The 23,578-nt window shown below is 35.6% G+C and overlaps 1 protein-coding gene across 5 annotated transcripts in view; it reads left to right on the plus strand.

Moving 5' to 3' along the window:
* GRIK2 (glutamate ionotropic receptor kainate type subunit 2) overlaps positions 1 to 23,578 on the plus strand; it is a 781,170-nt gene that overhangs the window by 533,817 nt on the left and 223,775 nt on the right. For 4 of the 5 annotated variants that reach the window (XM_004372421.2, XM_004372423.1, XM_004372422.1 and 1 more), the window contains exon 10: positions 6,458 to 6,664. In XM_004372421.2, coding sequence (XP_004372478.1) covers positions 6,458 to 6,664 — 207 coding nt within the window. Of the gene's footprint in view, positions 1 to 6,457; positions 6,665 to 8,036; positions 8,040 to 23,578 lie in introns of all 5 variants that reach the window. The other variant, XM_023727604.1, reaches the window with a different exon arrangement.

Consider the following 23,578-nt stretch of genomic DNA (forward strand, 5'->3'; position numbering starts at 1 on the left):
TATGAGCAGGTGGAAAGAGTGGGTAGCTAAGGTTAGAGAGGAAAGTGGATAGCGCCTTGAAGGCCGGAGTAAGCAATTTGCATTTTATTGTAGTTTTAGTGAAAAGCCACTTTCTTAAAATCATGTGTTAAGATGAACGATAAAATCAGATTTAATTTTTATAAGATCACTATGACTCTATGGAGAATGGATCACAGGGGCATAGAAATGAAAGTAATGAGAGGAGGTAGGAGGCTGCTGCAGGAACCTAGATGAAAGATAATGGTTGCATCAACAATGGTGGTAGAAGACTGGAAAGTAATGGATGGATTTGGGTAAGGTTTTTTTTTTTTCCACTTCTTTGTACATTTATTTATTTTTTGAAGCTTTGTCTCTTTTTTTTTTTTTAATTGTACTTTAGATGAAGGTTTACAGAACAAATAATTTCTCATTAAACAGTTAGTACATATGTTGTTTTATGATATCGGTTAACAACACCATAACATGTCAACACTCTCCCGTCTCGAACTTGGGTTTCCTATTACCAGCTTTCCTGTCCCCTCCTGCCTTCTAGTCCTTGTCCCTGGGCTGTTGTGCCCCATTAGTCTTGTTTTGTTTTATGGGCCTGTCTAATCTTGAGCTGCAAGTTGGACCTCGGGAGTGACTTCATTACTGAGCTAAAAGGGTGTCTGGGGGCCATACTCTCAGGGTTTCTCCAGTCTCTGTCAGTCCAGTAAGTCTAGTCTTTTTTTGTTAGCTAGAATTTTGTTCTACATTTTTCTCCAACTCTGTCTGGAACCCTCTGTTGTGATCCCTGTCAGAGCAGTCAGTGATGGTAGCCAGGCACCATCTAGTTGTACTGGACTCAGTCCAGTGGAGTCTATGGTAGTTGTGGTCCATTAGTCCTTTGGACTAATCTTTCCCTTGTGTCTTGTTTTCTTCATGTTCCCTTGCTCCCAAAGTGGTGAGACCAGTGGAGTATCTTAGATGGCTGCTTACAAGCTTTTAAGACCCCAGACGCTACTCACCAAGGTAGAATGTAGAACATTTTCTTTATAAACTATGTTATGCCAGTTGAGCTAGATGTTCACCGAGACCATGGTCACCACAGCCTTCAGCCCAGCAATTCGGTCCCTCAAGGAGTTTGGATGTGTCTATAGAACTTCCATGACCTTGCCTTGTACAAGTTTTACTGGCTTCCCAAAATTGTGTACTGTGTTACCCTTCACCAAGTTACCTCTTATCTATTGTCTGTTTAGTATATATCCCCCCTGCAACCCTCCCATCCTGTGTAAAGATTTGGGTAAGTTTTGACAGACGAACTTGCAGGACTTCTAAAGGATAGGAGAAAGAGTGACCAAAAAAAAAAAAAAAAAAAAATCCCCGACTTTTGACTTCATCAGCTATCAGTGTGGTGAAATTATTTACTAAGACGAAAATTAGTGGCAGAACAACAACAGGTTTCAGGCATTATGGCAAGAAGTTTGGATGCTATTCTTAGTGTATTGGGAAACTATTGAATGGTTTGAAGTAATAGCCGGGCTATGATTCAGTGTATGTTTTAATAAGATCACTTTTCTTGTTCTGTAGATAAAAAAAGGGAAGAATCAAGGATAATATCTCAGTGACTGGCTTGAGCAACTGGATAAATGAGTGCCATTTTCTGAAACAGAAAAAAATTGAAAAAGATGTACAATTTTTTTGGAAAGCAAGATATCCACTTGGAACATGTTAAATGTGAGATGTCTATGAGACATTAAGTGGTGCTGACAAGTAGAAAACTGGATATGTGTGTATAAAGTTCATAAGGAAAGGTCTGGGTCACATATATAAATTTGGGTTTTGTCTTAGTCATCTAGTGCTGCTACAACAGAAATACCACAAGTGGATGGCTTTAACAAAGAGAAATTTATTTCTTCACAGTAAAGTCAGCTAAAAGTCCAAATTCAGGGTGTCAGCTCCAGGGGAAGGCTTTTTCTCTCTGTTGGTCTTCTTCTCATCAGTGTTCCCTCGGACTAGGAGCTTCTCCGTGCAGGGACCCCAGGTCCAAAGGACGTGCTCTGCTCCAGGCACTGCTTTCTTGGTAGTATGAGGTCCCCCTCTCTGCTCACTTCTCTCTTTTATAGCTCAAGAGATTGCCTCAGGACACAATCCAATCTTGTAGATTGAGTCCTGCCTTACTAACACAACTGCCACCCATCCTCCCTCATTAACATTATAGAGGCAGGATTTACAACATGTAGGAAAATCACACAATACCAGGAATCATGGTCCAGCCACATTGATACACACATTTTTGGGGGGACATAATTCAATCCATGACATTCTACCCTTTGGCCCCCCAAAAATCACATCCTTGCAACATGGAAAACATATTCACTCCATCATATCATAGCAAAAGTCTTAACTCCAAGTCCAAAATCCAAAAATTCCTCTTCATCTGTGAAATCTAGAATACACGTTATCTGCTTCCAAAGGTAGAACGGCAGAACAGGTACAAGCTAGACATTTCCATTACAAATGGGAGAAACTGGACGGAAAGAAGCGATAACGGGCACCAAGCAAGTCAGCAGAACACATTACATTAGCCCTCAAGGCTTTGAAAATAATTTTCTGTCCTCTGAGACAATTTACACAATGGCCCTGCCCTCCAGACTCTATGTATTGGCCACACTCTCCAGATTCTGAGTGGAGGGCCCTCGGCCCTAGGCTTCAGCTCCGCCTTCCAGGCCCACTGGGACAGCAAATCTGCTCCCTCGGCTTTAGGTGCACCATTCTCCCAGTCCATTGGAGTGGTGACTCCACCCTTAGAAACATCAGAGGCCATGGCTCCACCCTTAGAAACCCTGGAAGTCATGGCCATACCTTTTGAGACTGAGGCAGCTCAGCTTCTTGTGTCCTTTGTCTCTGCAGCTTCTGCTTGTGTTTCCCGTGGTCTCTTGGGCCTCAGGCCTCACACCCGCATCTGCCCTTCTGGGGGAAGTGTTCCAAAGCTCAGCAGCTCCACCGATAAGTACTTGGAGGCACCCTACTCCTCCAGGAAGCCTCCTGCACACAGGCACTCATCTCTATGCCTTCTGATTTCTGATTGAGTTTGACCAGTGGAAAACCTGTTCAGGAGATCAGAGGTAGAGAGGACAGTGAGGTCATGGTTTTTATACCCCTGAATTTCTCTCTATAAGGTTGCCTTAGGTTGGCTGTGTTGCTCAACTGAAGGTAACTGCTTTGTTCAAGGAGGCCTCCTGGGGTTGGGACCCTGATTGATACAAGAATCAGAACTTATGTCGATTGTTCTGATAAGAAAATGACCAATTGCTCCACAGTAGTAGAAGAAGGGAAGAAAAATGGATACAGATAAATGGGTTTGGTAGATTTGATAGTAGGAAGGTAAGGGTGGTCACAGTGATTACTTGTATTTTCTTAGTGAGATGATCTACAAAGAGTGAGAGCGAGAGAAACGAGGAAGGTGTGAGTATAGACAAAAATGTATGAAATGCTCATTGCATAGGGTTGGAAATAGAGTCTACCATAAAATAATTTAAGGTATTAATTTTAAGTGAAAATAATTAGCAACGTTTAGCTCTTCAAGTACAGGCATGAGGAAGGCAAAAGTTATTTAAGGAATATTTTTTGTTTTAAAGGCCAAGTAACCCAGAGGAAGAGGAGTGAATACCTTGAGAGTGCTTGTGGTATAGAAATTATAACTGGCTATGGAATCTAGGCCAGACAATGAAGTGACAACAGGAGGGAGTTGATGGATAGTGGGAAAGTTAAGGGTGGGGTCATTGGAGTGGAAGTCTTCAAGAGGTTGAAGAATAATAGGCCATGGGTGTGGTTAGACAATAAGCTGGATGAATAGAGAGGAGTCCCTGGATGTTGTAAATGGTTAACATGCTCAGCTGCTAACCAGAAGGTTGCAGGTTTTAGTCCATCCAGAGATGCCTCAAAAGAAAGGCCTGCTGATTTACTTCTGAAAAATCAGCCACAGAAAACCCTACGGAGCTCTAACATACATGGAGTCACCATGAGTCATATTCCACTCAAAGGCAACTGGTTTGTTAGTTTGTTTTGGTATTTTCTGTCAAAATGCTCTGTCCAGTTGTGATCATGGAAGAGAGAGATGGAAGTATGGAGGAAAGGTTTTAGAAAATAGGATTAAGAGTTCAGAATGTGGGATGCTTCATCAAGATGGATTTTGAATACATGGAAAATGATTGTAGGAGTTAGAAAAGAGCAAAATTGCCATCCAATAGCTAAATATTTAAAGAGTAAAGGCTTAACTTCCCTCTTAGTAAATCTTTTGACTCAGATTTCATTGAATGGCAGTGACTGTGAAGACATAGCCTGGTATAGCAGAGGGCATGAGCCTTACAGGAGCAGGAGTTATTGCTTGAGGCATAGGGAGAAATGATCTGGGAATAGTATTGAAGGGCAGAAGGGCACTAAATGTGCCTTCTGTTCTTTTAGGTGGTGGAGGTGATATCAAAAACAGCCTCCGAGAGAAAGGGTTAGAGGTCAAGCAATAGCTTCAGGGTATAATCCAGTAAAGCCAGGAGATGATGGGAGCATTCCAAAAATCAGGTAAAGTTGTTGAGTATTATACTGATCTCTGAGTAGGACATCCAGAGAACACGGTGGCAGTGTTTAGGAGGACTGGAAGAACAGGAAACTGGTCGGACTAGTGGGTGCACAAACCAGTATGAGAAAAACCCAGATCAACAGGGATAGGAAGAAAGATGGAATTAGTCCTGGTTGTTTCTGATATGAGTGTGGGCAAACAGATGCATTGCTGTTGTGTCCAAAACTTCTGTAGGTATGATGGACCACATGAGATGACTGTGGTTCTCTTGCGGACCGAGAGGGGGTGATTGCTTTCCTGATGGACTGGCATGACAGCTTGCTGAGCTTTTTCACTCTGCAATGGTTTCTTGAAGACACGATCTTCCAGAGGCTTTGCCATGATCAAATTGTAAGGGCTCCCAAATAGTAAGTAGTAGAGCCAATTGCACTCTTGTTTATTCACAGCACAGTCAGCCATACTAAGCTCCACCTGCCCCCAATGAAATATGTTAATGCACGGATTCTCCTTGCACATAGTTAATATACAGATTGCTGATCAGGGTCTGTTTGCTGAGCCCTACAGGATTTGACACGCTACTCTCGCTTCATTCTCATCTTGTTCAAGAACTCCCTTACTCACTACACTTCCATCACACTGATCACTGCTATCCTCTTCCTGGAACATTTCAATGTCATACTTATCTCAGGGTTTTTTACTTGTTGTATCCTTAGCCTAGAATGCTTTCCTTTCAGATTTTCAAATGACTTGAATCCTTTCTAACTTTTGGTTTCAATCTCATCTCTTACCTTTTAAAAAAGACTTTCTAACATATTAAACAATTTGTCTCACCTCATCTTACTAACTACTATGCAGAACCTGCTCTCTATTCCATTACCTTGTTTTATAGCACTTAACACCATCTGAAAGGAGCCCTAATGGCCAATGGTTAATTGCTTGGCTGCTAACCGAAAGGTCAGCAGTTCAAACCCACCAGCTGCTCCGTGGGAGAAAGATGTGACAGTCCGCTTCTGTAGAAATTACAGCCTTGGAAACCCTATGAGGCAGTTCTACTCTGTCCTATAGTGTTGCTATGAGCTGGAATCAGCTCGTCAGCAACGGATTAAAACCATCTGGATTTATGTGTTCTATTTGTTTAAGCATTTACTATCTCTTTCCTCCTGTATATCATGAACTTCCTGGTGCAAGGATTTCTCTTTTATACAGAGGAAGCCTGGCACATTGTAGGTGCTCCATAAGATTTTGTTGGATGACTGTGCAAACACTTGCTAAATACTAGTTTTTTCCTCTATAATCTACAGTGAACTACTACATTTTTCTTATAATTAAATATAAGAGTAATTGTAATCTTCTTGGTTGACAGGACAAAATGTGGGGATATAAATAAAAGCCCCTACTCCAGTTCTTAGGCAAATAGTCATGACTTTTTTTTCATTCATTTCATCAATAGATTGTACTGAAAAGCACACCAGACATTGGTGGAATGGAATAATTAAAACATGGGTGTTAAAACATGATGAAATTATATATTACTCATCTATTTTGCATTCTATATATTACATAGCATATATCACATATTATATGTTATTTATTATATGTAATAAAAGTTATACAGTACACTGTATATTCTATATTATATACCACATTTCTATTGCATAGTCATAGTGAAATTATTATAGTTAAATATTTCTTGTGAAGCACACATATTCCCTTAGCAATGTGAATATCTCCCTGTTAGTATTTCCAACTATATTAATTCAAATTTGAAGGAATTATGTAAATTGACTGTCATCCTAAATTTGATAATGTGAAATTTTTTATCTTCTAAGAGAAGCCATAATTCACATAGTAAGTTTCATGATTAACTGAAACTCTTACCTTTGTGTTTATTGTTTTCAGGAAGAACCCTATGTCCTGTTTAAGAAGTCTGACAAGCCTCTCTATGGGAATGACCGATTTGAGGGCTATTGCATTGACCTTCTCAGAGAGCTGTCTACAATACTTGGCTTTACATATGAAATTAGACTTGTGGAGGATGGGAAATATGGAGCCCAGGATGATACCAATGGACAATGGAATGGAATGGTTCGTGAACTAATTGATCATGTAAGTCCCTTTCTCATTATTCATTACCATAGGAAGATTGCTAAAAGATTAATTGATGGATTTGATTGATTGATGGTTGGAGATTAGTAATGACAGACAGCAGAAATATTATTTAATATTATTATTCTTCTCAATGGTTTTATTCAAGGTAGATATTATTTTTCCTATTAAATATACAGAATCTAAGAGGTATGTATATTTCTATTAAAAGCAAATGCTTTTCTTAAGTTGACTAGTATCTAGTGATTTAATAACTTGAATATTAACTATTTGGTCTTAATTTCTTAATTGGTATGTAGTGTCCCAACAATTAATTTTTTCTTCAACTTTGTAATGCTAACTTCCTAATCAATAGAAAGAATAGGTGATGCAAACTATAAATTTCATGATAAAAATTTCTAGGACAGGACATTTCTTGTCTTTACAGGAGGGATTAGACACCTATGTCTATATCCACAAAGTGTACAATCAGATATTGCATACAAAAAAAACCCAAAAATATTAAGCATATTGAAGCCGGCATATACCCTTTTTTTTTTTAATTGAATAAGCTGGGCATTTCTTCTTGCCCCCCAAAGCATAATTTCATAATTTCTCAGTGGTCGTGTTAATCAATTTATCTTTTTGAAATAAAACTCGGATCTTTTTCGACATCATTACATCATATTTGACTTTGTATTTTGTCACATTTAAGTTTATTTTGACATTTTCATAATATTAAAACATATTATTCTGCCAAGAGAAAAATTCTACAAAATAATAAAATTATTTTACATTGAAAATTATCGTGAATTTTCAACTGTAATCTAAATAAAAATTCTAACAGTATTTTGACAATACTTTATTAATTTATTATTGTTAATTACAAAGAATAGGAGATTCCTCTCTCTCACACCAAATATGTATATTCAAGGAGATCTATTTATCCTCTCTTATGATTTGGTTAGAAACAGAACAACAACACAACGAAACTATCCTTAACATATTTCTTTTATTGATTTGGAATTTACTAAATAAAATCCTAAAATTCTAGTGGTTCTCACTTAAGCATAATTGGATCCAGGGTCTTCAAATATGCCATTAGTGTCTGACCTATCTTTTACTGACTTATCTTTTGGTTTTGCTCTCTTCTTGTAAGTATCATTCTTAAGCACTTTCTCTCCACATGGTGACAAAGATGGTTCATGGTGGCTGTAGGCCAGTGGTTCACATCTGGGGATGACTTCACCCTCCAGGGGACATCTGGCAATGTCGGAAGACATTTTTGATTCTCACGTCTCTTGGGGGCTGGAGGAGTTGCTGCTGATATCAAGGGGTAGAAACTCAGAATCCTACTAAACATCCTACAGTGCACAGAATAGCCTTTCACAAGAAAGTGTTATACAGGTCAAATGTCAGTAGTGCTGAGTTGAACAACCCTGGTCTAAGCTTGCTTGGCCCTTAGAGTCCTCATTTTGAAAGAGAAAAACCAAAAAAATGAAACCCATTGCTGTTGAGTCAATTCCAACTGATAGTGACCCTATAGGACACAGTAGAACTGCCCCATAGGGTTTCCAAGGAGTGGCTGGTGGATTCAAACTGCTGACCTTTTTGTTAGCAGCTGAGCTGTTAACCACTACGCCATGGTTCCCTTTTCCCAAAGTTTTAGCAAAATCCATGGGTGGAGATTTGTTTGACCAGTTTGGACCATGTGCCTATCAGTGAATTTATCTGTAAGGTTTGGAGGGAGGGAGGGGTAGTTGGATTGGTAGGGCCTGGGTCCTGTGTCCACTCCTGGAGCTATGGGATAGGGTCAGCCCCATCGGAATCATGCTTCTTATAATTTTTATATGGACATAGATTCAGAAGCAACTAATATTTATTTCATACCAGTTATATACCAAACTAGAAAGCTTATTGGCATGAGGGCAAACACTTAAGCTGCAATGAACTAGCTAGCACATATTATAGGACTACTTAGACAAGATAATGGCAGATAAATTACTTTCAAGTCTCTGGTTCTAGGTTCTTTACATGTATTTGACAGGTGAAATTTAGTTAACTGAACATTATCAACAGCCTAGAAAGGGACAAAAAGGGAAAATCAAGCCAGAAAAGGACAAATATGGGACATATTATAAAAACAGGTAGAAGGAGGTTAATCCTCAACAGGCTATATTTATGCAAGCATTGCAAGATTTTTTAATTGTAATAATAACAGGTTTTACCACATTCTTCTTCATCTCTACCATTTGAAAGGACCCTCCAATGTGCAGGGTTTGGTATGATCTTTCAGTCATTATGATTTAACCAGAGATGGTTCTTGGTGTTATAATATGAAGATACAACTTCAGAAGGATATTAGGAGAAAGTGGTTCACTGAGGAATTTTTAGTCCTTGCAAAAAGATACACCTTTCCCCTGTGCACACGCACATGCGCGTGCACACACACACACACACACACACACAAAGCAGGGCTTCACAGCATGGTATAATAATAAGTCATCAGTAAGGCAGATGTGGATTCAAATCTTATTTCTTCTATTATTTGCTTGTGTGCCTTGGGCACATTGATTTAATCTGTTTGCATCTTTTCTCTAGCTTAAATAGAAATACTAATTAATATATTTGGAACAATATAGGTAAATTTCTAATACAGTGCCTGGCATACAGTAGGCAATCAATAGAGACATTACTAAGTTCAAATGTTGTTTCTTCTTACTTTTCTATCTTTCTACTATAGAGTTTATGAATGTTCTTGTTAAGGACTAAAAAGTTAAACATTTAGACAGTATTACAATGAGAAAGATGTAGGGAGTATAATTACTCATCATGGCATTGATATTACTTTTGAACTGAATTACAATCACTATAATCAGTCTTAATAGTAAAATTTATTAATTGAAACCTTTGATGTTACAAATATCTCAGTGCTTTCACACTTAAATGACCTATGTCTTGTGAATGGCAGTTTTATTTTAAATTGAATTAAACATAGGGAAAATTTAATACAGAAACGTATTCACTGTTGGGTTAGCAATAGGAAAGAAAAAGATAAAACTATGTTCAGGGAATCAGCAAAACAGGGACACTCAATTTAAAAAAAAAAAATATTTAAAACAAAATCAAAGTATTACTACTAGGAAAAAGTCAACACATTTTTGGACCTCCTTATACTTATTTTATGGTTTATCTTGTTGAGTTGGATTTAAACTGCATATAAGATCGGGAGCAAGAAGATATATTTTTCTTGCTTAAATCCTTGAAAATCTTAATACAACACTGATCAGATCCATTTTTTAAAAAAGAAAAATTGTCTGGAAATGTATTATTGGCTACTTTTCAAGAAATGATAATGCTAAATATCTGTTACAGAGGAAGCAAAGGAGCAAACCATCTATGGAGTCCATCATTTGAGTTTTTAAGATTATTGGTGGCTTGGAGAATTCTATTTGAAGTTTGTTAAGTAGCTCTAAAAAGTTGATAATTTTTGTGAGTCATCAGACTGATTAGAATCTAAATAGGGACACAATTTATCTATCAGTTCACTACGTGGTCCTCCATATTGTGGTCTATACTTGGTAACATCCATCTGCTTTAAAGATACTGAAAATAACTGGGAAACATAAATAACAGTAATGCAGAAAATGTTCAGCTTTCAAGAATATTTACTGAAAGGATGGCACAAACGTTACACAACAAATGTTAAACTCAAGCACCATGGTCATCAGAGAATATGCTACATATTTTCCAAATGCTTTCATTCTTATGTTATCTTCCAATGGTCCCAGTGAAAGTGTCTATTCAAGGACCAAGTAAAGAAATAAACAGTGCAATATTTTCCTCTTGAAATTAAAGCATCATAATTTTGTATATTATGAAATATGCTGTCAAGTTTTTCATTTTTAAAATCAAGCTTAGCAATTGAGCCAATATAGTAGACATGAGTACACAGAAACTTGCTCATGTAACCATTGTATTAAGTTAAGCATAAATTTTACTTGTAGCTTTGGGCTGTGTATTCCTTATACTACTAACTCATATATGGGCTCATGAGACAACTGTTGTGAGCATGTTATTCATAAAGCCAACTAGAGTTATTCATTAGCATGAAGGAAAACACCCAAGCTGTAATAAACTAGAACATATTATTATGGGATTACTTAAAGGAGACAAGGAAAGTTAAATTACTTTCAAGTCTCTGGTGACTTGTGCTTGGAATTGGAAAACCTCAGGAAGATTTATGCTTGTTAACATCCATACATAACTTAATAAAGCAATATACAAAGTCTCTGTATGTGCATGTTAAAAGTAGATCTCAGATCTGTTCCTACCTCTCCCAATTCATAGCCCTGTAGTTTAAGCCCTTGCCACCTCATTATATATTTAGTCTGCACTTCCTGCCTCCTAGATCTTCTCTAGGAATTCACCTATATACTATAGTCAGATTTATATCTACACCAATGTCTTCTCAAAGCTTTCCCATTTCAAGGCTTCACAGAGGTACTGAAAAATTACAGTATTAAATTTAAAGGACTGATATCAATCTTGCATTTTTTTCCTCACTGTCTCCTGAACACCTAGTGGTTATGCAGTTCTTCAGCTGTGCTCTCACCTTTTTTTTTTTTAATTATATAAACATGGGGAAACAATACAAAAATATGTATATGTGTGTATATATATGCTTATATATGTACAGAAAGAGAGGATATGGATTAAATGTTAATATCTGAAAGTGGAACAGAATCATAGCCTTGTTTAATTTACTCTAATGCATCAGTGGGTCAGGACTGATGGGAGAGAGCTGGAGAGAAAATAAAAGAAAACCAAAAAACCCAAACCTGTTGCCGTCGAGTTGCTTTCAACTCATAGCGACCACATAGGACAGAGCAGAACTGCCCCATAGGGTTTCCAAGGAGCTGTTGGTGGAATCGAACAACAATTTAAATGTTGTAGGACACTGTTGCCGATTCCTCTATCCCTTATGTCTCACTGTGTGAAAAGCTTTTGGCACTTATGGATACACTCATATTTAAAGATATAGATTATTTTTTAAAAACATAACCTCTAATCAAAATACTACTTAATCTGGTGTACAACTAAAGACACAGTTTAGTTCAAAGATTGGATTATTTAAAGGATTTTCAAGTGATATTTGAAAACCTGACCCTAATTTATGAATGCACTGCATGGGTCAGAGTGTGTTGCCTAGAACATAGGAAACACTCAAGGCAAGTAGCTTTTGTGGTTACCATAATTATTACTACTACTACTACTACTGCTATTAATTTACGCAAAGAGGTGCCAGCCGTTTTCATATTCCTACTGCTTTATATTGATTATTAAATACTGAACTAACTTACAGGATTACTATGGAACGATAATTGTACTTAAACGCTTCATTATATGTGTGTTGTAATGCTATCAAAGAAGATGGAAAATAGTTTTATAAATAAAACTGAAAAATGAGATATTTTAAAAGCCATATTCTCCATTCCTATACCTCATTAGACTATGAGAGGTGACTTATTAAAAAAGTAACACTTAAATATAAAGCTTACATCTTTTAGAGATGTCGAAGAACTTCATAACTTCTCTGTTCTTAAAAAGATTGGTCTTTTAATGTTGTTAACCATTTGAAGTTGATGAAAGTGTGCATTGTGCAAAAACTACTGTTTTTCTTCAATGATGCTCTTTTTTGTAACTTCAAGTGCTGTTGAAATCCTAAAAGTAAACAAACAAAACTTGATTATTTGACAGATTTTTTTTTAAAAAGCAGAATGAGAAATAAATTGTGTTTCACTTTATATAACAGTTCTGTTAAAGTGGGAAGTCGGTTGAGATCTTTATTTTTTAATACTTTTAGAAGACCTGTAATGCTGTGGCTTTCCAATCACATGAATGCTTCTCAGCATGCTGCCTTAGCATTGCAATTGGTATTTGACACTATCAAATCTTTTATTATTCATAAACCAACCTTAGAGGACCTTCCTATATTTTGCTTTTACCTCCCAATTGCTCTTTTATTATATACTAGGAAGGAAATCAAATATTTGTTTTTCAGGGAACTTAAAAAGGCTCCAGGTATTATTACTGAAATGGGAAGACTAAATCACAAAACAGTTTCTATAAATGGGAATTGACTTGCATCATGGCTTTGAATTTTGATAGCATATTGTTTTGATTCTGAACTCCATTGGAAGCACTCTAGAATTTTTGGTGTAAAGGTTTTTGGATAGTAGTAATATTGTTATCACTATTTTTTTATTTTATTTTAGGGAAAATAGCTAAACAATAGGAGTGAAAATTTATTTTTAACCTCCTGTGACCCAAAAATGACAACTGTTAACATTTTTGTTACCTTTGCTTCAAGATTGTCTCTTTTAAAATAAAATTTAAAACATTACCAACAATGTTACAGTCCCTTAACCAAACCCATTGCCACAGAGACCCTATAGAACAGAGTAGAAGTGTCCCATAGGGTTTCCAAGGAGCAGCTGGTAGATTCGAACTGCCAACCTTTTGGTTAGCGGCTGTAACTCTTAACCACTCACCATAAAATTTCTCAATGTAGTAATTATCCAGATAAAATTACATTTCCCTCATCACTCTCAAGAGGTAATCTCTACTGTCAGTTTAGTATTCTCCTTGTCTGTTTTGTATAAATTGCTCCATAGTTTTACAAAATAGGAATACTATTTTATGTATGTAACCCATCCCCTACTAATAGACATTTTAACTATTTTCAGCGTTATGCTATGAAAAACAATGCTGTTGTATGCAAGAGCTTCTCTTGGGATAGCCCAAGAAATGGAATTGTTGGTCAGAGTTAATGCATATTTTCAGTTTCATTAGATATTGAAAATACTGTTCTCCAAATTGTTTCACAAATTTATGTTTCCACCAGCAGTTTATAAGAGTTTCTGTTCCCCTACAAAAATCACTAATGTCTGAGATTTTCGCTATTTGAATTTGGCCAGTCTGATGACAAATGAAATTTTGATGCTTTAATTTTCAGTTACCTGATCACTAGCCCTCCGCCCCGCCTTTTTTGCCCATATTTATAGATGTTCTGTTTTCTCCTTGCATTACCCATTTTCTTCCTGTTGTCTTTTCTAATTAATGCATAGTAATTCGTCATGTTTTCTGAATACTAACAATGCAAATATTTTTTCCAAATCAGGGCCTTGTCTTTTAATTTTGTTTAATGTGTATGTGAGTGCGTGTAGGCGTGTGTTTGTGTGTGGTTGTGTGTGTGTGTATGTTTTGGTATGGAATTTTAAAGTTTCAGTTTGTCAGATTTACTCATTTTTCATTTATTGTTTGTGATTTTATTTTATCATTTTTGGAGAAATCCTTCCATATCTGAAGTTTATAAAGGTTTTATTTTATTTAATATTTTTAGGTATTTGTCTTTAAAATTAAAGATTTTAATTCACCTGTAATTTGTTCATTAAATAAGTATGGACTGGTTTGATTTCAACTTAAGTATAAGTCTTGAGATTTTTTTTTCTACTTCCTTCATGAAGATCTACCCCAAATATTCAACCTGTTGTCATCAAGTCAATTCCAACTCATAGCGACCCTACAGGACAGAGTAATAGAACTGCCCCGCAAGAGTTTTCAAGGAGTGGCTGGTGGATTCGAACTGCCAACCTTTTAGTTAGCAGCCAAATTCTTAACCACTGCACTACCAGGGCATCTATAAGCTACCAAATATTTGCTAATAATTTTTCTTGCTCTTTAAGAAAATAACTTGGAAAGCACGTGATTTTTGCTTAATGTGAGAAGTGCTGCAAGTATTATCTTAGACATTAGAGTCTGGAATTAGGGAAAGGACATGATGACGTTTTCAAAAACGGCTAATGTAGTCCTTTTTATCTAACTTTTTTGTCAGTGTAGATTTAAACAACAAACTCTTAAAGGTGAAAATAAGCTGGAAAATAATTCAGAGATGAGAATTTTGAGGAAGTGAATCCAGAAACAGGATATCACAAACCAGTGTAATTCTGATTTGTGCTATAATAGATTATGATTCATCAGAAATTGTTGCTCAGTTGATCCTCAACAACCATTTATTGAGTACCTATTCTGGGAAAGACACTCTGTGACTATAGTGTTAATAGCATCTCAAACTTAATGACTACACTTTATTTTAAAAATCAAATAAAACATGTTTAAGTGTTAAAATTTTCTTTAAACACAAGTGTATTGAAGAATTTCTTCTCCCTCTGTGTATTGAGGTTATATTTAGAAATATTTTAGTTTTTTTATAAAGTTAAAAATTAAAAATGTATACTTTTCTTCTTTTATTTATTTGTGAAATTCTTCCTGTAATAACAATCTTTTGGCAATTTGCTTTTGAATTGCAATATTAGAGCAAAAGCAAGAGCTAAAGATTACTTTACCATGCAAATATATCACAAACTATTGAATATATCCCTCATATACATGAAAAGATTCCTGGGCGTAAAGTAATTAAAATATCAATTAAAAAATATTTTAGCCATAAAAAAGTACCAGAAAAAAATAGCTCAAAGACATAATTCAAAGCTTAAGAAGAAGTAAAATGCTAAGTTCATATTATAGGGATTCCCCTGCCCCTTACAAAATAGTGGCAACTAGTCAGTCTCATACCACAGCACACTGAAACTTCTCCTCTATGTAGTCAGGATAGGCTTCTAAAAAAAAAAAAGCTTTTCAGAAGCTTCTCAAATGAACTAAAGAAAAAGGATTGGAATGGAGAAGGCTTGAAGGTGGGAATTTGATGACTAAAACAAATAAAGGATTATATAAAAATAAATGTAAAATTATAAATTAAAGGCAAGGATATTCCCAGAGGATATTGCCCATATGAGCAAGTCCAGAATCTAGAAGTATTTGAAGTCCATAATAAACAATTTGTACTTGATTCAGATAGTGAATCTGCAGTGATACCACTGAAGCAGTGGCCTGGAAAACTTGTTTATATATGCTATAAGGAATGTCTGTGTGTTAAATAATAAATGCTGATTTGCATTTATTATTATCAGAAAAGTAGAATAAGTGCAGATGATAAGAGATACAAATGTGGATTTTTTAATGTGACATTTTCTTTACAACACAAAACAAATGTAACAGGAACAAAATAAAGAAAAACCCTAAACATAAACAAAACTTAAAAAAAGAGGAGGAAAGCAAAAACATAAATTTTCTTAATAGTTCAGTGTTCCCTTTCATATGAAAGTATGCCAGGTTGGTTTTCAAAGTAAATTTGAATAAGAAAATAATACAATTGCTAAGATAAGAGATTTTTCATATTATTTCTGAAAGGAAGCTTATTTGATTTATTAATTTGACGTTTTTGTGCCGGTCATGGTTTTAGGCTCTTAGAATATAAAGATAATTATGAATCTTAGGTGAAATAAACACTTAAATAATTTTTATATACTTCAGGCAATACAATAATAGATATAGTCCCAAGATATTTTTGGAAATCTGAGGCCTATATATAATCCTGTATGGGTGGGGAAATGTCTGAGAAATTTTTGAGCTTGCATTGTAAGAAAATGACAGGTGTTTTTACAATACATTATGTTTAGTGTTGCAGTTAATTTAATTTCTGCATATAGTTCTACTTATGGGGCACTATTTTATGCAACATCATAAGTAACGAAATCTGAGAACTACAACTTGGTCAGGTTTATTTAAATATTTTTAATAAAAAGAATACAATTTAAGATTAACTCTGATGTGATCTGATTCAGAAAGCTTTTAAACAGAGGATTAAAATAAGGTAAATAAGATTTCTATATCTTGTTTTATTGATCTATTTTTATCACGTGAGAACAATCTATTGTGAATGCATTTGTTTTGAGGTATGTAATTACGTTAACATTAGCCACTGTTGTTTTATGCCAAAATCATGTGCCTTCATCCATATAATTTCCTGATTTCTAATTATATTTTAAGGTTCTCTGGCTCCTCTAGGACGTTCAGTTATCTAAAATTATACACTGAAGTGGAGTTTATTCTTTTTAATATTTAATCAAGATGATATTCATCTGATCAAGGTTTTTTTTTTTTTTTAAATCATTATCCAACATAAATCATTGGAAGAACAGAGATACTGTCTGTGGTACTTATTTAAGTACAAATTCATTTACTTGTTTATCTAGCAATTTTTAGTTTTGTATTAGACAATGTAATGCTATCTTTTATGTCTTTGTATGTTCTCCTTATGAAAATGATTAATTTGGATACCTTGTAATATACTAAGTTCTCTTCCTTCACTGTAGACATTTTTTCTCCAAAATTTAAATGAAATAATGTTTTCTCTAGTATCACTTACTGCTTTTCAGCACATCCATCTTCAGACTCCTCTCTCAGTTAGAATATAAGCTCTGGGTGGACAGGAACCACATCTCTAAGACTTAGCACAATGTCTAACACACAAGAGATGCTGAATGAATGTTAGTTAAATGAAAACAAAGTCCTATTTTTCCATCAGAATAATTGGCTTCATACCAATTTGGCATACTCCGTTTACAAAACTACTTATAAGTAGGAATACATCTCAAGTGAATTTCCCCATCCATGGTGTTCTAGCTATTCATGCACATTCCTTGTCTCCTCTATGCAGGTGTCAGTGTCTTGAAGCTGGGCTAATTTCATGCTCTTCTTGGTATCTCCCATAGCACCTATAATCACAGGGCCTCACACTTAGTGGAGATGGTCAATAAATGCCTATAGCATGAAAAAATGAGTGTAAATTATCCACCTACCCTCTGCTCCTCTCCACACTGTGGGGGGGGGTGCAATAAATTTTACATGGCAGGTGTGATTATTCTCACACATAGCTATGACTTCATCCTAGTTTCCAGCTGAAAAAAAGTTGGAATTGGATAAGAGTATTCAACTTATTAAAATAAAAGTTAGAACTGTAAGGTGGAGAAATGAGTCATAGCTATGGAATAATAGATAAAAGCATTCTGAAATACTTACTATCCTAGACAGAGATACATAGAAATGTCATTTTCAAACATGCTTTTAAGCAGATAATGTCAGATATATTAAACCATAGAAGACATGAGATCATGTGAGGGCATGAGATGTGGAAAACACTCAGGGTACGGCACTTAAGTGACTTTGTCCTTAAACTTCTCCAAAGCACACTAAGGTCAGAATTGTCACAATTATGTTTGCATAAGTCAAATGAGACTTGACTGCACACGTGCCCTATCAAAAGATAGCTTGTCCTCAGGGTAAGAGTAGAGTAGAAATATAGTGTGGTCTGTAATCAAAAGGTCATCAATATAAAAGCAACAATTTTAGCATCAGCACATTAAGAGAATTAGTCATCCTGGTCATCTAAGTGTTTATCTTTTATGAACCTTAATGCAATCTTTTTGAATGGTAACATTTCTAGAATGTATTACATGTATTTCAGTCTTTGAAACTGCCATACAGTGAACATAATCCAAACTTCTGTAGAAAAGTTCATGCTTGTCTAGCTGCTTTCATTATTACTTTATACTTAATATTTCAACCACCGGTGAATATAAAGTTCGTGTGTGCCAAATTTCTTATTCATGCTTTGTGTTTGAAATGCTGCTAATGTTTCATCAGTAACTGTACACATTTACTCTCTCTTAACTCTTCCATAAGTTCATATGGGCAGTCTCCATTGATTCACCCCCTCCTCACTTTCCATCTCCTCCATGGAGCCATATGCTTACTTTACATTGTTTCTCACCTTATCTTCTTCAGCCTATTTTCCACTATCTTTTATTTAAAAAAATTTTTTTTTATTGTACTTTAGGTTCAGGTTTACAGAAAAAATAGTTTCTCATTAAACAGTCAGTACACATACTGCTCTATGACATTGCTTAACAACCCCAAGACATGTCAACACTCCCCCTTCTCAACCTTGGAGGAACTTTTTTTTGTGTGAAAATATACATAGCCAAAGATACACCATTTCAGAAATTTCTACATGTACAATTCAGTGACATTGATTATGTTCTTCCAGTTGTGCTGCTATTCTCACTATCCTTTTCCAAATTATTCCATCACCCTTATCTTCAACTCACTGCCCCCTAGGCTTCCCATCAAACCTTTTGAGTTGCTGTTGTCCATTTGATCTCACATAGATAATTCTTTTGTTTTTTTTTTGTACCTTAGATGAAGGTTTACAGAACATACAGTTTCTCATTAAACAGTTAGTACACATATTGCCTTATGACAATGGTTAACAACCCCACAACATGTCAACACTGTCCTTACTCAATCTTGCGTTCCCCATCACCAGCTTTCCTGTCCCCTCCTGCCTTCTAGTCCTTGTCCCCGGACTGCTGTGCCTCATTAGTCCCATTTTGTTTTATGGGGCTGTCCAATCCCCAGCTGAACGGTGAACCTCAGGAATGACTTCACCTCTGAGCTAAAAGAGTGTCTGGGGGCCATACTCTTGGGGTTTCTCCAGTCTGTCAGGCCAGTAAATCTGGTCTTTTTTTGTGTGTGTGTTAGAATTTTGTTCCACATCCTTCTCCAGCTCTGTCCAGGACCCTCTGTTGTGATCCTGGTCAGAGCAGTCAGTGGTGGTAGCTGGACACCATCTAGCTGTACTGGACTCAGTCCGGTGGAGGCCATGGTAGCTGTGGTCCATTAGTCCTTTGGTCCACTATCTTTTATTTACTTCCAAACTTCTTCATGTATATTTTATTTACTTTTTTACACAAATCATTCTACAAACTAGATAAAGTGCATGCCTTTTTTTTACATAATTTAAAAGTCAAAATTTTCAAGTTATCTTGATTATAAGATGATTTATGAGATGTGGTGTATGAACTGAGGATAAGGTTGAGTTAAGAAGGAAAAGATTAGTCCGAAGGACTAATTGTCCACAGCTACCAAGGCCTCCACCAGACTAAGTCCAGTACAGCTAGATGACCTAAAGAAGACTGGAGAAACCCCGAGAGTATGGCCCCCGGACACCATTTTAGCTCAGTGGTGAAGTTACCTCCGAGGTTCACTGTTCAGCCTGGGAGTGTACAGCCCCGTAAAACCAAATGAGACTAACGAGGTACAGGAGTCCAGTGACATGGGGCAGAAAGCAGAAGGGGACAAGGAAGCTGGTGATAGGGAACCCAAGGTTGAGTAAGGATATTGTTGATGTGTTGTGAGATTGTTAACCATTGTCATAGGGCAACATTTGTAGTAACTGTTAAATGAGAAACTATTTTGTTCTGTAAGCCTTCATCTTAAGTGAGAATAACAGCACAATTGGAAGAGCGTAGCAACGTCACTGAACTGTGCATGTAGAAATTTTTGAAATGGTGTATCTTTGGCTATGTGTATTTTCACCAAAAAAAAAAAAGAGGCCGAGAAGTTAGAGGTTTGATATGTTGTGGGGTTGTTAACCAATGTCATAAAATAACATGTGTACTTCTGTTTCATGAGAAACTATTTGTTCTGTAAGCCGTCACCAGAAGTACAATAAAATAAATAAATTAATTAATTAAAAAAAAAAAAGAATGTTTAAAACAGGCATCAATTGCTCAGCAGAGCTTCACCTGCCAGTGATACATAGTGGAGTTATCTCCATTCTGGGTCTGGACCTTAGTTATTCAGTTAGCCCTCTATGCTTATTATGTATTTATTCAGAAGTTATTGAACGAGCTAAACACAAGGACCTGATTTTTAAATGGGAATGTTCATTTCCGATGTGAGTGTAACAGGGACCAGTGCTTCACAGTACTCTTACTTCTAATCAGTAAGAGCAATTAGAAGCCAATTTACAAATCTGTGGAGAAAGAGACAAATTAGAAGTAATAGAAAGCCCAGGGAACCAGATCTCTTGTCCTGTATTCTGGTGATACTTCTTTCTAAGCAGTAATACAGGGAATTGAGAATCAGAGTATACTTTCTTGAGGATAAAACCCAGCATGTTCTACATTTTGTCTCTTATTTTGCTAGATTGTGCAAACTGTCACACATCTGACAGGACAATACAGAAATTATCTCAAAGATATTACAAGACAACTGCTTTTCTTGATTAGATTCATAAGAGATTAGTAACACATCAGCAGTCTAGCTCTTATGAAAGTTTCATTTTTATCATCTAAATTTGCTTTCCCTTTTTCCTTCTTTTTTCCCTTTTCTTGACTTCTTTTGGATTGAGTTTTCATTTGATTCATTTCATTTTTTCTTGTACTAGTTTGAAGTTATAAGCTTTGTTTTTATTTATCATTTTAGTAAGGGCTGCTATGGAAATTTTAACAAGCCTACTTTAAGTATCAATTAATCAATATTTTAATCTTTCCCCAAGGCAATACAGAGACCTCAGAAAGTTTAAACTGATCAATCCCCTCTTGACATCTGTTATTTACTTCTAATCTGATTTTTAGTTAACATCACAAATATATCATTACTATTATTTGTTTGGAAAACCTGGTGGCATAGTGGTTAAGAGCTATGGCTGCCAACTAAAAGGTCAGCAGTTCGAATCCACCAAGAACTCTTTGGAAACTCTATGGGGCAGTTCTACTCTGTCCTATAGGGTCACTATGAGTCAGAATCGACTCTACAGCAACGGGTTATTTCTTTATATATTATTATTTGTTTTTAAGATTTAATATATTTGACATATCCATTTGCTTTACTCACAATTTTTTCTTATATCATAGACCTTCCTCTGTGTGTGTGTGTTTTAAATAATATACTTTAGTACTATCTTTCTGTCGGTATTAAATTCTTTCTCTTGCTACCCTTCTTTTTTGTTTGAAAAGTCTTCATTTCATCCTCATTCATAATAGTTTTGCTAAGTATGCAACTCTAATTTGAGAGTTATTTTTTTCTCAGTGCTTTGAGCATATCAGTCTTATCTTTCTGACTCCACTTTTGTTCCTATAAAGCTGTCTAATTTTTATTCCATCATATGTTCTTGTCTATTTCCTCTGACTGCTTTTAAAATCTCCCTGTCCTTGGTATTCTTAATTTTAATTCTGAACAATCTCAGTGCCCATTTACTTACCTTGTTTAATTTACACTGGCAGTGTGAATGAGAATTCATGATATCCCTCAATTCTAGAAAATTCTCAGTCATTATTTTCAAATTTCTTCTCCTTTTGCAACTCTGATTGAACTTATTTGGGAGCATCTATGTCTCTTAAACTCTTTTCCCATTTCTTTTTCTCTGTGCTGCATTCTGTATAATTACTTCCGACATTTCTGCCATTTTACTAATGTACACTTTAACTTTGCTAATCTGTAGTATAACTAATTCATTGGATTGCTAATTTTACTATAATTTTTTTATTTTCAAAAGATATATTGAGTTCTTTTTACAAATCTGCATTGTAATTTCTCATCTCTTAGTCTGTTACTCTTTAGAGAATATTGCATTTCTTCTTTTATTTCTTTAAGTATAATATACTAATTTTATATTTATATTGTACTTATATTGATATTTCTAGTGTTTGTATTCTTGAGTGACTTATTTTGAATTTATTATCTCTGCTAATTTTGTTCATGGTTAATTGTTTGAGTGCTTTCTGATAATTTATTGTAAGAGAATGCATATTCTTTGAAACGTTATCTGTAGAAATATGTTGGGACTTGTTTAATATGAATTTCTTCACGAAGGATTTTTATTAACTTCTGCCAGGTGTTTAGGGACACAACCAATCGAGACCCATTAAAAGAGATTTTATACTTGGATATATTTGGAGATCACTACATGTCGCTATGAGTCGGAATCGACTTGAAGGCAATGGATTTGGTTTTGGGTACGTGAGAATAGGCCTGTGGTTAGAAATTCTCAGAGCAGACATTTTTATTTTCTGTCACATCTAATTAGGGTTAAGACTAAGTCAGACAAGGGTCTCCACCATTTACTTCTGTGGGACAGGCTTTATTCTGATTGACCCACTGAGTATGTTGTCCTTAGAGTGTCTTGGCTTTATGTCATAATCTCCAGTCTGATCTTTCATTTTGCATGGGACCCAGGCTTTGTTTTCTGCTCTTGGATTCTGGCTGATCAAACCCAAAGCTCTAGGCTGCTAAAATTACAAATGTCATCAGGGCAAATGTCAGCACAAAATCTCTGGATTCATGTTCTCTTCATTTTAGTTGTTTTGAATTAGATGTATTTTTCTAGTCATTCTGTCCTTCTGGAAATGTGTCTGGTAGGAAGTTTCTGCAAATACTTAGCCCTTCTCATTATATATTGGATTTTGCTATTGTCAATTTTCACTTTCAGGGAAGTAACATTTTCCTGACCATAATTCCCAAATAGGAGGGTATCTTAAAGTTAAAACTTTAACATTTAATTTATTAATCAAAAGCATGGGAATTATAAAAAAGGAGAGCAATTTGCCTAATATCATTGTATAGTGATATTAAACAAGGTTGACACATTTATTTCATTTAATCACTGAAAGGACTACTTTGTGCATTACTTTGCGCTATGCATTGTGGGTGGCACAAAATGACTTAGACATAGATTCTTCCCTCTAGAATAGATTCAGGACAGAAATTGGATGTGTATATAGTTTGCACAATCAAGAGATTGACTAAAGCATCAAGTATCATAGGACGGCTATAGGGTAAATCAAGAGGAAGGAGGGAACATATAGAGATCAGAGAAGTGTGAAAGGCTTTATGGAAGGATAGCATCTTGAATGTGCCATGAAGGATATAACATGATCAAGGTGTGAATTAGAAAAACATATTCAGGCAATCTGTTTTTGTATAAATGCCAGTCAACTTCATAAAACAAGAAAAATCATTTAAATAAGAATGAAAGATTTACAGTCACTTTCCCCTACAATATTATTCACTGATCAACAACATCTATCAGTCAACAACTGTGATGAATGAATTAGAGGAGTACACACACACACACACATTTTGTAGTGTTTAATTTGCCTCGCTTAAGAATGGCTGATTAGTATTTTT

This window comes from Trichechus manatus, unplaced genomic scaffold (genome assembly GCF_000243295.1).
Source record: "Trichechus manatus latirostris isolate Lorelei unplaced genomic scaffold, TriManLat1.0 scaffold00017, whole genome shotgun sequence".
In the NCBI taxonomy this organism is placed as follows: Eukaryota; Metazoa; Chordata; class Mammalia; order Sirenia; family Trichechidae; genus Trichechus; species Trichechus manatus.